General features: G+C 43.3%; 1 protein-coding gene across 6 annotated transcripts in view; it reads left to right on the forward strand.

Moving 5' to 3' along the window:
• pdgfd (platelet derived growth factor d) overlaps positions 1–13,790 on the forward strand; it is a 200,167-nt gene that overhangs the window by 55,797 nt on the left and 130,580 nt on the right. For 3 of the 6 annotated variants that reach the window (XM_041199509.1, XM_041199513.1, XM_041199511.1), the window contains exon 2: positions 5,789–5,842. The exons of the other annotated variants lie outside the window; for them this stretch is intronic. In XM_041199509.1, coding sequence (XP_041055443.1) covers positions 5,789–5,842 — 54 coding nt within the window. The remainder of the gene's footprint in view (positions 1–5,788; positions 5,843–13,790) is intronic. 6 annotated transcript variants of the gene reach the window in all.

Below are 13,790 nucleotides of genomic sequence, written 5' to 3' on the forward strand. Positions count from 1 at the left end.
AGATGAAGAGGGCTATCACCTGAAACAGACAGGCGTTCCAGCCTCCCAAGAGGAGATAACAAAATGTCAATGGCTGAAAGTGTCTACTGACACCATTTTGAGGCAGTGACTGTAGAGTAAAGGGTTAACATCAGAAGCATACATGTAATAATGATGTCAGATCACTGAGAAGTAAGAGAAATCTTGAAGAGAGCAGAAGCTCCAGCCTAGTGTGGAGATCCAAATGTGTAAATACTTGCTATAAATAAATAGTTCTGGTTAAAAAGACTATGGACTTGAGCAGCATATTTTTGGGAGACTAGACAATCCCCAAACCCTGTCTAAACCCCTACCACAAAACAGAACATGGTGGCAGTGAGTAAAAGACCCAGCAAAGAATGAAGGAAGCTACTGGGCTGGCATGAAAAGAGAATCTCAAAGGAAGAACCAAAGTAAAAAAAAATCAAGGCTCACCAAAACATCGGAACATTACGGGAACAGCAGAGGCAAGCTGTAACACAGAGACCAGAAGACCAGACAGCAGTGAACACAGGCCTGAAATAGCAAACAGCAGCAGAGAAGAGGATCAAATGCAGGAATAATTCCAAGGCAGAAGCATGGAATCCACACTACTCTCAGAACCGTTTTAGAATGCGGAAGGCCCACACTAGGTCCAGAAGTGGGACAACTGGAGAAAAATGTTCACAAGGTACACAACTGCTTCAGGTTTATATAAGAAAGACCAGAAAGACCAGGTCAGTGCTCAACCTTACACTGTAGAAACTATCGCTGACGATGTGATAGTAAAGCAAGGGGTTGATGAGACTTCAGCTTCTTATGAAGAAGAAGTGCAAGCTTTCAACTCTTATTTTAACATCCATCACAGCTTAATAATTGAGAAGGCTAAATTTAACAGAAGAGAACAAAGGCCAAGTGAAAGCATGGATTTGTTTATCTAGGATTTCTATAGGCTGGCAGGAAAGTGCGATAATAGAATTTTGAAAGATGAGCTGATTTGCACCAGAATCATTGTAGGGGTGTTAGACAAAGCATTATCAGGTTTTTTAGAGACAAGGGAGGAGTTAATGCTGGTGAAAGCAGTGCAGATCGTGAGACAAACAGAACTTAGAAAACAGCGTTTGTTCAAGGGAAGGAGAATCTTCATGGGGAAGATTGAGCAAGCGCATTCTATTTGTAGGCCATAAAATGGGAAGTGTGCCAAAACCAAAGCTGCCAAAACTGGGAAAAGTGTGCCAACTATCATTTTGAAATGTCTCTGGTGTAGCATGCACAAGCCACACAAATGAGAAGAATGTCCAGCAAGTGTGGGGTGGAGGTGGGGTGGGGGGGAATGGAGGCAGGGAGGTGGTTATCAGAGTGCCACAACAAAACTGTTTGTCACTCTAAAATGCTGAAAACCTGTAAAAAGAGGGGGGATATTTTAAAGCAGAGCCATGTAAACAAAGTGGAAGAACCACAAGAACAGAAATCAAGCTTTCCAGGTGAGATAAATGACATTGAAAACAAGCATTGGAGTGTTAAACTCATTGTGGATGGACACCCCACAGAGTTTAAAGTAGATACAGGAACAGGAGTATCTATTTTATCAGATGAAGCCAAATGGCTCAAATAGATTACATTGCAACCCTCATCTATTACATTACAAGGTCCTGGGAGCACTACACTAAAAGTGAAAGGCTAGCCCATGGCATTGCTGAAATATCAAGATTGAGAAACCCTCGAACCTCTCTGTCATTGAAAATCAAGAGTGCTCTCTAGTAAACTGAAAGGCATGCCTAAATCTGAAATTAATCTCTGAAGTGGGCCAAGTTGCTGATGAGAATTACAACATTACATTCTGAAACAAATTCCTAAAATTGTTTACAGGACTGGGAAAATTAAAGACCGAACACCACATCATGCTATGTACTGATGTTAAACCAATTTGCCTCTTTACTTTGAGGAAAGTCCCTCATCCACTCTTGCACAATGTCAACATTGAAATAAAAATGATGCAGCAGCAAGGGGTTAGCTCACTGGTCACCATGCCAACAAAATAATGTTCAGATATGGTTACGGTCCCAAAACTAAACAGCTCTATAAGAATCTGTGTGGTTTTAACTCAGTGAAACAAATCAGTGGAACGTGATATCCACCCAATGGCCTCAGTGGATGAGAGTCTAGCAAAATGAGGCAAGAGTACTTTATTCACCAAATTGGATATGAACAGTGGATTTTGGCAGTTGCCTCTGGACAAAGAATCCAGATTGCTAAGCACATTTATAATGTCATTTGGCTATTATTATTTTAATAGTTTGCCCTTTGGAATTGCCAGAAATTTTCCAGAGAACAATGTCCAACACTTTAGGAGGCATCTAAGAAGTAATACGCTATATGGACGATATACTCATACATGGATCCGCGAGAGAGGAGCATGATCGCAGAGTCGGAGCAACCCTGAGAGCCTTACAAGATGCAGGCCTAACACTGAATGAAAAATGTGAGTTTGCCAAACCCATGATTAAGTTTCCAGGTCACACAGTACAAACCACTGGCATCATAGTTGACCCACAAAAAATGAAGTTGTAATAGAATTTCTGCAATCCAGGAACATAACCGAGATTCAAATATCCCTACGGCTGATGAACCAAGCGGGGAGGTTCCTATTGTATTTAGAAGAGGTCAATGAGCCCTTGAGATAGCTGTTGAGACAGGGTCAACAGTGGTGCTGGAATGTGGACCAGCAAAATGCTTTTGAAAGGATTAAACAACTTTTATCTCTTCTGAAATCTTGGCACATTACAGCCCAGAATTAGCAAACATAATAGCGGTGTGTACATCATCCACAAGTCTGGGCGCAATACTATTTCAAATGCAAAAGACAGTAAATGTAGACCAGTCTATTATGCCCTTAGGTCACTGACAGAAACTGAACAACAATGTGCCACAATAGAAAAAACCTTTGGCAGCAACATGGGTGTGTGAAAAAATTTCAGACTGTTATGGGATTACGTTTCAAAATTGAAACTGAAGATAAATTATTAGTCACCCTTCTGAACATGAAAGAAATTATGGCGGTGCTGCCCAGAAATCAACGGCTCAGATTAAAACTGACTAAACATGACTCCTTCACAGAGTATGTGCAAGGAAAATGCCAAACAACAGTGGACACACTGTCATGAATACCATCAGAAGAATCTGAACAAGCGCATTAAGACTTCTTTAAGGAGATTAAAGCATATATGTCCTTAATCAGTCAGCTACTGTAAGAAAGTTGCAGGAAATAAGCCAAAACCAGAGACAGGATGAAGAATGTCCTCAAATCCAAGAATATTGTCTGGAAGGATAGCTAAACTATATCCCCTAAATCTGGTACCAAGCCATTACTATTAACAGCGCAAGCACCTCATTGTCATCAAAGATTTACTGGTCTTCAATGAGAGAATAGTCATACCAAGAGCCCTTCAGCTTGATATCTTTCAAAGATTTCACCAAGGTCATTTTGGAATTACAAAGTGTTATGTGATGCCACAACAATCAGTCTGGTGACCAGGTGTTACTCACTCTATAGAAGAAATGTCTTCTGACTGTATTACTTGTGCAGTAAACAACCTGGAACAAAAAGAATCATTATTACCGTCTTCCTTTCCATCAACATCTTGGGAGCACCTGGTAATGGACTTATTTAAATTTGAGGGGAAAACTTTCCTTATTGTTATTGTTGTTCACAGCAGATTGAAGTAAACCAATTGCATAGTATCACAGCAGAAGCAGTCATCCAATCCCTTGAGACTTTATTCAGCGCGTGATTTCCGGACATGGCAGTGGCTGACAATGGGTCACATTTTGCAAATGAGCAAGTGCAAAATTTCTCGAATGAAAATGGCTTCATCTAACCAATTCACCTTGCTATCCTCAAGTAAATGGAGAGGACAAGAGAAGGGCATGAACCATTAAGGAGATATTAGAGAAAAATAAAGATCTTAATCTACCTATTCTGAGTTATCAGCCCTCACCAATACAGAATGGTTTCTCACCATCAGATGTCCTAATGGGTATGAGATTGAAAACACAGCTTTCATCTGACACAAAAATTTAAACCCAACGTCACCATGAGCAGCCAAGAGAGGGTAAAGCAGCGTGAGGAAGAACAGAGAAACAACCAAGCTCAGAACTTTAATTACAGGCATTGAGCACAAGAGTTACCAGTGCTAAAGTCCAGGGAGAGAGTATGGTCTGAGACCAAGAGAGGGAAGGCACGATCATTGAAAGAACTCCACAACCAAGATTGTGCTGGATTGAGACAGACCAGGGTATCATAAGGAGAAACCGTAGAACCTTAATATCCTTGAAAAGAAAGCCAGTAGAAACTTGGGTTTACTACTCAGGTCCTGAAGATGAGGAAAGAACTATTACAAGCTCTATAGTCACCCAGATGAACACTCCCATCAACAGAAGGGAGACCACTTAATATCCTCGACCTCAAAAGGAGATCAGAATGAGATCAGGAAGATTGGTCACGGTACCTCTGAGACTAACCCTGTGAAGTCTGAGACTTTGGGGGAGATGTAGGAGGATGTATATAGTTGGGAGAAAGATTTGGAGAGAGATGCAGAGTAAAGGTTAACATCAGAAGTATACATGATGCTGATGTAATAATTACGTCAGATCACATGACTGAGGAGTATGAGATCTGGAAGAGAGCGAAAGTTATCTCGTGTGGGGGTTCAAATGTGTAAATACTTGCTGTAAATAAATAGTTCTGGTTAAAAATACTATCAACTCGAGCAGCATATTTTTCGGAGTCTTGGCAAACTTCAAACCCTGTCTAATCCGCTACCACCGAACAGAAGTTACTAGTGTGTTAACGCTAATTCTGGCCAGTCAAAAACTGAAGGAATTTAGATTTATTAGGATATCTCAGCTGCCACCTGATCTTACCTTCATTGATTACTTACTGCGTGGTTTTATTATTACCCTTGTTTAGCTGGTATTCACATTTAGATACTACAGTCATTCAATTACATAGTCCAATTAATCCAAAATGATCATTTTGTTTCCTTACAGTTGCTCCTAGTCATGATGTAAAACTTTATGGCATCACATCAGAGGCAATTTTGTTCCTAACCTGCTTTGAGCTAGTAATTTTAAAGTTGAAGTCAGAAACAAAATGTGGCTGCAAGGAACAGCTTGGCAGGATCCAGACAGAGAGCTGTGCGCCAGGTGGACGGACTAAATAATGGGGAGACAGATACTGGTGGAGGCTGCAGGTTGTGGCAGGGCTAATGATGAAAGATTAAACAATTTGAAAATCTGATTTTAGGGAGAAAATGCAGAGATGGTGGTTGTTGGGTGGTGGATTCAGGAAGAGGCTACAGTCTGAGGTTATAGGTGAGCGGCACAGGAGAGGGATAGGGACTTCAAGTTAGGAGGTCTCCCATTGTTATAAGTGGGAGGCTGGGCCTGGATTCAGAGAATCGGGCCTGAAGCAAAACAGCTGAGTACTCATTGAAAGGAAGGAGCAAAATGCCGGGCCTGGAGCTGGTCTGAGAGGAATAGAGACAGGCAGTCAGGGCATGGTGCCAGAGTTAGAAGAGGAAGAACTAAGTAACTAATTTCTGAATCTGAGGGAGGGGGCCTGAAGACTTGAGTGGCAAAGAGAAAGTGACTGAAGCTGGGGCTGAGACCTGCTGGATGCCAGGCAGCTGAGAATTGAGTAACAATAGACACAGTAGTGAGAAACAGAACTTCATATCTGCTTGGTTGCTCCTAAGCCTAATGAAAGAACTGCTTGTCACATTGTTTCTAGGGACCAAAGCACTTTCTGAAATAAGGACAAGAAGAGAGGATAGACAGCGAACAGGTGCCATTTTTTCAATTATCTAGATGTGACCATTCGTACTTTTAAGGACCCGTGCTATAACAATGTAAAATGCTACAATCTCTGATAGAACAATCATATAAAGCATTCTCTCCACAATATACCATGCTTTTTATTAACCTAAGATAAAGTTAAAGAAAATCCCTGCTGTATTTCATTTACCAGTTAAACATCAGATTAGTGCTCACCCTGATTGTTTTAGGGCTAGTCTTGTTGCAGCATCTATCATTACAGACCTCTGAAGCCAGGAGAATATTACAGTTAATCTTACTGAAATGTCTCACAATGAGATGAATATACATTTGGTAGAGATATTGCAAAATGCATAACACTGACAGAGAAGCTTGACAATGCATGTGCATGTCGGCCTGAATAAAACACTGGCCTATCCAATTCACTCCATGTGATATTAAGAAATGGCTGAGGGCACTGGATACCGCAACGGCTATGGGCCCTTACAATATTCCGGCAATTGTACTGAAGACTTGTGCTCCAGAACTTGCTGTGCCCATGGCCAAGCTGTTCCAATACAACTACAACACTGGCACCTACCTGGCAATGTGGGAAATTGCCCAGGTGTATCCTGTACACAAAGAGTAGGACAAGTCCAACCCAAGCAATTAGCACACCATCAGTTTACTGTTGATCATCAGTAAAGTAATGGAAGGGGTCATCAGCAGTGCTATCAAGCGGCACTTGCTTAGCAATAACCTGCTCACTGATGCCCAGTTTGGGTTCCGCCAGGGTCACTCAGCTTCTGACCTCATTATAGCTTTGGTTCAAACATAGACAGAAGAGATGAACTACAAACGTGAGGTAAGAGTGACTGCCCTTGACATCAAGACAGCATTTGATCAAATGTGGCATCAAAGAACCCCAGCAAAGCTTGAATCAATAGGAATCAGGGGGAAAACTCTCCGCTGGTTGGAATCATACCTAGCACAAAGAAAGGTGGTTGTGGTTGTTGGAGGTCAATCATCTCAGTTCCACACGTCACTGCAGGATTTCCTCAGGGTAGTGTACACCAGGCCCAACCATCTTCAGCTGCTTCATCAGTGACCTTCATTCCACCATAAGGTCAGAAACGGGGATGTTCACTGATAATTGCACAATGTTCTACACCATTCATGACTCCTCAGATACTGAAGCAGCCCATGTCCAAATGCAGCAAGACCTGGACAATATCCAGGCTTGGGCTGACAAGTGGCAAGTAACATTCATGGCACACAAGTGCTAGATAATGATCATCTTCAACAAGAGAGAATCTAACCATTGACCCTTGGCATTCAATGGCATTGCCATCGCTGAATCCCCTACTATCAACATCCTGGGGTTGCCATTGACCAGAAACTGAACTGGACTAGCCATATAAATACTGTGGCTACAAGAGCAGGTCAGAAGCTAGGAATCGTGAGACGCGTAACTCACCTCCTGACTCCCCAAAGCCCGTCCACCGCCTACAAGGCACAAGTCAGGAATGTATGGAATACTCTCCACTTGCCTGGATGTGTGCAGCTCCCACAACACTCAAGAAGCTTAACACCATCCAGGACAATGCAGCCCACTTGATTGGCATCCCATCCACAAAAAAACATTCACTCCCTCCTCTACCGGTGCACAGTAGCTGCAGTGTGTACTATCTACAAGATGCACTCAAAGAATTCACCGAGGATCCTTAGAACCTTCCAAACCCACAACCGCTACCATCCAGAAGGACAAGGATAGCAGATAGATGGGAACACCACCACCTGGAAGTTCCCCTCCAAGTCACTCAACATCCTGACTTGGAAATATATCGCCATTCCTTCACTGTCGCTGGGTCAAAATCCTGGCACTGCCTCCCTATGAGTGTGTCCACACCACATAGACTGCAGCGGCTCAAGAAGGCAGCTCACCACCACCTTCTCAAGGGAAATTAGGAATGGGCAATAAATGCCGGCCCAGCCAGCGACGCCCATGTCCCATGAATGAATAAAAAAAATCCTTGCTATACCCTAACTCTGCCATGCTAGCAAGTATTTTAACCATGAGGTTATTAATACATTTAAATCCTGTCAGTAATCAATAAAATATGCCAGGCTAGAAATAAAGACTGCCAAATGCAGATGAGTTGTGGCCTTTTTTTGATGCTGCAGATATGTGTTATGATCCTGACCAGACCCCCAAGTCCTTGGTATGATCTGGTTAGGGACCAGTAACTTTTTGTTTAAATTCGGCAAAATTTGAAGACCCAGGTATTTACTAAGAGAATAAAACCACAAGATTCCATGTTTTTTGAACAAACAATATAAACTTTACTATACAAAGTCAGAAAAATTTAAAAATTCACAATATCTATCTGGTAAGTGCAAATTAACAGGCAAACTGTGGTCCAACACTCACATTACATATTAAATAGCAAAAGTGACTAAGGCAGACCCCACAGATTTCTTAGCAATCCACCCAGATGTTCATGTTGACTGTGAGTTATACAATCTCGTTAAAACTCTTTCTCACTCATGAGGGATTTCTAGTCTTAAATCTTCCCTTTCAAAGATCTAACCTTGAAATTCCTGCCAAAAGTCACTCTGACTTGAACTGCCTCAATGACTGCTCACCTCCTAGAGCTTCAATCTCGTCTCCCTGGACTACATTCCCCTGGATTTCCAAGCCTGCATTCCACCCCAACTCACAGGCACAATGTGAGTTCTTCAGACCAGGTGGGCAGAACTGTTCCCCTTTGCCCTAATGGCCTACAGTGTGGAGTCACCAACCTTCTGCTGCCTTTTAAGCTCTCCAGGGCTTTTCCCGAGCCCTCACTACTTGGAGTCTGTCAACCGCACCGCTTTCTTTTGCTCTTTCTTTGCCCTTCTCCACAGTGGTTTCTCTCCCCAATGGTTCCCACTGTTGGTCTCCTCCCCCTTGTTGTCTCCTCACGGTGGTTCCTTCCCCAATCCCCTCTCCTCTCTCTCTCTCTCTTCCCTCACCCCCTCCACCACCCAACACTCTCCCTGTCGAAGGGTCATGAGGACTCGAAACGTCAACTCTTTTCTTCTCCGCCGATGCTGCCAGACCTGCTGAGTTTTTCCAGGTAATTCTGTTTTTGTTTTGGATTTCCAGCATCCGCAGTTTTTTTTTTTGTTTTTAACTCTCCCTTTCTCTCTGGTACCTCTCCCTGGCCTTTCTCCGTGGGTTCCCTCTTTGTGACCTTTCCCTCTACCTCTCCTGTCCCTGGATTCCTCTTGTTATGGTGCCCAACTCCTGAGTCCCATGATCAGATTTTTGAACTTTTTCCCCATGCACTTGTCACTGGTCTGAACCGTGTGTGCGCAGCTTGCTCCCGATTCACGCATGTCCGGAAACACCCCAGGTATGTCAGGACTTGTAGTTCCCAACCTCCGCTCGGAAATCAGGTAAGTTCCTATTTCTTGACATATGGTATTGCCTCCAAAACGGCATCCACTGGCTCCACTGGATGCCATTTTGATGAGGGCATCAGCATGCATTCAGAGTGCATCGGCTGCCAAGTATATAGAATAGGCAGATTATGAGGTCAATGGCATGTAAAATTGATTTGACAACAGCAGTGCCATTTTGGAGCTCATTGCTCCAGCTAACGTCCTTTCTTCACTTTGCTCAGCTGAACATGCATTCAGCAGAAAAATGGATCCCGCACCAGGGCTATTTAAAGGGATCATCAACTACTTTCGGTTCAGTTACTGATTGATGCCTACTGGCTCTAGCTGCAATTTAGAAGTGTTTGACAGTTTGCAGAGTTATTTAAATTTGCCAAAGTCTACAAGGAGTGGTTTGGAACAAGCTGAGTTCAAGGATTCTCCACAGATCCTTTGCTCCCAGACATGAATGCCATAGTTTACAATTTCCTTGGTTTATAAGATGACAGTGAGAATGTGGAGAGGTGACACAGATCAGGACAGGATGCTGGAAGAAGGAAGAAGGGAAGGGGGGGAAGAATGGTTCTCAGCAGAAGGCCATATCCACACAAAAGTTTTCAATGAACATTTTGTTTTTATTTCCATGTGCCTTACATGTTCATGTCACAAAGGAGGTCCTCACTAAAATCTGCCACCTGCTAAAGTCACAACCGCCACCTCAGAGCAGGGCAAAGACAGCATGGCCAATGGCTGTGAAGGTGACTGTAGCCGTAAATGTTTATGCACTCCACTCCTTCCAGGCTTGAGCAGGTGGTATCTGTAACATTCCAGTCTGATGAACGCTGTTGCATAAGAGTGGCCTTGAAGTTGGCCTCTAAAGTACATGTAGTGTCAATATTTGAGCTGGCGGCGAGAGTATGGGAGTGACTGATGGTGTTTCTTCTACATTACTGTCGTCCTGCTCTTCCATCTGATTTCTTTCATCACTGCCTGACCAAGTTGCAGTTCTTGGGTATCTGAAAGGAGAAAGAGTCAAGGGTAGGGTAATGGTGAGGGAAGTCAGGGGAAACAAGAGGTACATGCTTACACCACCTGCAATTTGTAAATGAGAAGTGGGATGGGATAAGATGATATGGGATGTGAGGAGGAGGATTAGATAAAAGGATATCATCTTCTTCAAAGGTTTCTGCCCCACCAATGACCATGGCCTCAGTCATGGCCAGTTCAATGGTGGCAACCACTAACACCCCTATGGATTTGGGAACATAGAGCCATGCCTGTCCTGCCTGCTTAGGTGCTGCTGCCTCTGTGTTATGTGCCTCCTAATCCTGCATGAGTGAGGAAAGTGTGTCAGTGAATGTGGTGCAATGTGTTTGGGTGATGTGGTTGCCCTGGTGATTTTAATAAAATGTGATTTTATTAGCTGGCAGAGTATGCAAACTGTGAAATATAGGCGTGAAGCTTGCAGCAGTGCTAAGTGATAGGAAAGTGAGGCTATGACCGCTAGGTATGAGACCTGATTGATAGCCATTTGGTCAGTGAGTGATTGGGGTCTGATGCATTCAGAAGTGTATGAGGCTAATGGTGCAGTTGGTGATTTCTGGGATTTGAAGATGCATTTAGTGACCTTGACAGCTTGTATGTAGTCCGTGAACTTCTTGCAGAACTGCATCCAAGTCTTTGGGGCTGGACTGTTGTTGGCATTGATCACCACAGCTATCTGATCCCAATGCCTTCCGAGAATTTGTCTGGTGGGCTTTCTGGCCTCCGGGTTAGATGATATCTCTCCTCTGCAACTCCTTGACCAATGTCTCCAGTGCTGCATTAGAAAATCTTGCAGCCACTATATTGTACCATGATTTAGACTTCTTCTTGTTTTCTCTTTCTTCTGCAACCAGTTCCAACACTTGCTTCAGCCAGAATGCATATCTGCTTTAAGAATTGCAGGCTCACTTTAAGTAATGCTCACCTCTCACAATTTTGAGCTTTTTGCTTAGATGTGCAGCCACTCAACAGCATGCTTAGCGCTGGCTGCATGCTACACTCATTTAAATAAGCAACCAGCGCAAAGTTTGCATGCAGCCTGCATCAGAATCAACGGTCAGGGGTTAATCGTGCACCCCAATCCCCGCACTTGTTTTCACTTCAACTTCACTTGATTCTTTACTGGAACATTTTAATCACTTTCCCAATAGAATAGAGCCCTCGGATGTGCACAAATGTCAGGCTTCAGGGCATCATTGACTGTCTCCACATTGTTGTATGGGCCCCTCAAGATGAGCCCACTTTCATGAATTGCAAGAGCTTTCACTCCATTAATGGGCAACTGGTGTGTGGTTATCAGCAGCACACTATAAAGGCATTTGCCTGCTTTCCTGCCATTTGGCAATCCTTTATCTCCCCACTCTTTGCCCCAGCACATCTGCTTGGCAGCAAGGTTCCTCCTGCGTTCTGAAGAACAGTCATATTGGACAGGAAGCATTAACTCTGTTTCTTTTTCCACAGCTCTAACACTATCAACATCCTGAAGGTTACCATTGACCAGAAATTGAACTGGACTATCTATATAAATATAGTAGCTACAAGGGCAGGTCAGAGGCTAGGAATCCTGCGACAAGTAATTCACCTCCTGACTCCCCAAAGCTTGTCCACCATCTACAAGGCACAATCCAGGAGTGTGATGGAATACTCCCCAGTTGCCTGGATGAGTACAGCTCCCACAACACTCAAGAAGCTTGACTCCATCCAGGGCAAAGCAAACTGCTTGATTGGTACCACATCCACAAACATTCACCCCCTCCACTACTGATGCACAGTAGCAGCAGTGTGTACCATATACAAGATGCACTGCAGGAGTTCACCAAGGCTCCTTAGACAGCACCTTCCAAATCCATGACCATCTAGAAGGGCAAGGGCAGCAGATAGATGGGAACACCACCACCTGGGAGTTCCCCTCCAAGTCACTCATAATCCTGACTTGGAAATATATCACCGTTCCTTCACTGCTGCTGGGTCAAAATCCTGGAACTCCCTTTGTAACAGCACTGTGGGTGTATCCACACCACATGGACTGCAGCATTTCAAGAAGGCAGCTCATCGCCACCTTCTCAAGGGCCACTAGGGACGGGCAATGAATGCTGGCCTAGCCAGCGAAGCCTGCATTCCTTGAATGAATAATAAAAAGGTGCTGCCAGACCTGCTGAGTTCCTGAAGCACTTTCTGTTTTTATTTCCTGAGAAACCCATGTTCAGTGATTAAACTGTATTACGATAAGCTCCATGGCTCAACTGGAGCCTTCATCAAACAGACTATTGAAGTCCTTAAGCAGCAATTGATCTGCCTGGATTGATCTGATGCCTGCTTGCAATATAACCCACATAGAAAGTCCTGCATCATTGTGATTTGCTGTATTCCACATCGGACAAGGACCTTCAGTGTGATGAGGGAGAGGACATGAGATACTGATTTGCTGGCCACACAAAGCCAGCAGCAACCTCAAAGAAAAGCTTGCTAATTTCACTAAGGCTAGCCACCCGAAGTCATTTGTTTGAAATAGGTCTTCCTGGCAGTCAACTTGGCAAATCCAACGAGTTTACTTTGAGGTTTCTGACAGCTCCACCAGGCCTGAATGTTATTAGCATTTTCCCAAAATTTCTCTTGTATTTGTGTAAAAAACATACTTTGAGAATCAGATGTTCCGATGCTCTTTTATGTGCTGAACCTTATATAGCATGCTCAAGATGAACATTTTGGCCATAACTGTCAAACAGAACAGATGGAATGCCACTATTATTCAAAACTGTTAAAAAATGGTATTGGATCAATTTAAACAGCTAAAAGTAACAGATTACTGTAGTTTGAATAATACATCACAAAACACCAAGAATATAAAACACAAGGGCTAAAATACCCATTTTAGAAAGCATTGCTTACATTATTTGATTTGAATGAAAGACTGTTTCACAGATATTGATGATGGAATTTTGTTCGAAGTTTCCTTTCCATCCATGGAATTTAGCTGTCCAGTCAGAACTAAAGCAGATGGAGAGCTCTCCAGTGTTGAATCAATCCAAACCTCTGAAATCAGTGCACAACTCTTAATTAGCAAATGTCCACATTTTTGTCTGGTTTCCCAGGACTTGTTCAACCGATGATTGAGCATGTGTATTAATGTATAGCAATTTGGTGCATTAACGTTCATGGTACATTAGCAGATTTTGCCCATGCTCTGGAAATTCCTGCAAGGGCTGAAGCAATTTAGCACCCATTAGTGCATAGAGCCTCTGTAATGTTTTTGGCTCATTGAAGGAAAGTGTGCAAATTTGTATATGCCCACCTTCCAGTGCAAATTCTTTTAATGATGCTACTATAAAGCTTGTGCTAAGTCAACAAAAAGTATTGACAAAACATAGGACCATGGGGAGGATTTTCCCCTTGTCAGGCGGGTATGGCAGGCAGGCCTGAGAGTGGCCGTGCAACGGACCTGCGCCCGCGATCGGGCCCCTGACCTCAAGGCATAGAGCTGCCTCCCATGAAAGATAAAGTTTTTTTTAAAA

Source organism: Carcharodon carcharias, chromosome 11 (assembly GCF_017639515.1).
Source record: "Carcharodon carcharias isolate sCarCar2 chromosome 11, sCarCar2.pri, whole genome shotgun sequence".
NCBI lineage: Eukaryota > Metazoa > Chordata > Chondrichthyes > Lamniformes > Lamnidae > Carcharodon > Carcharodon carcharias.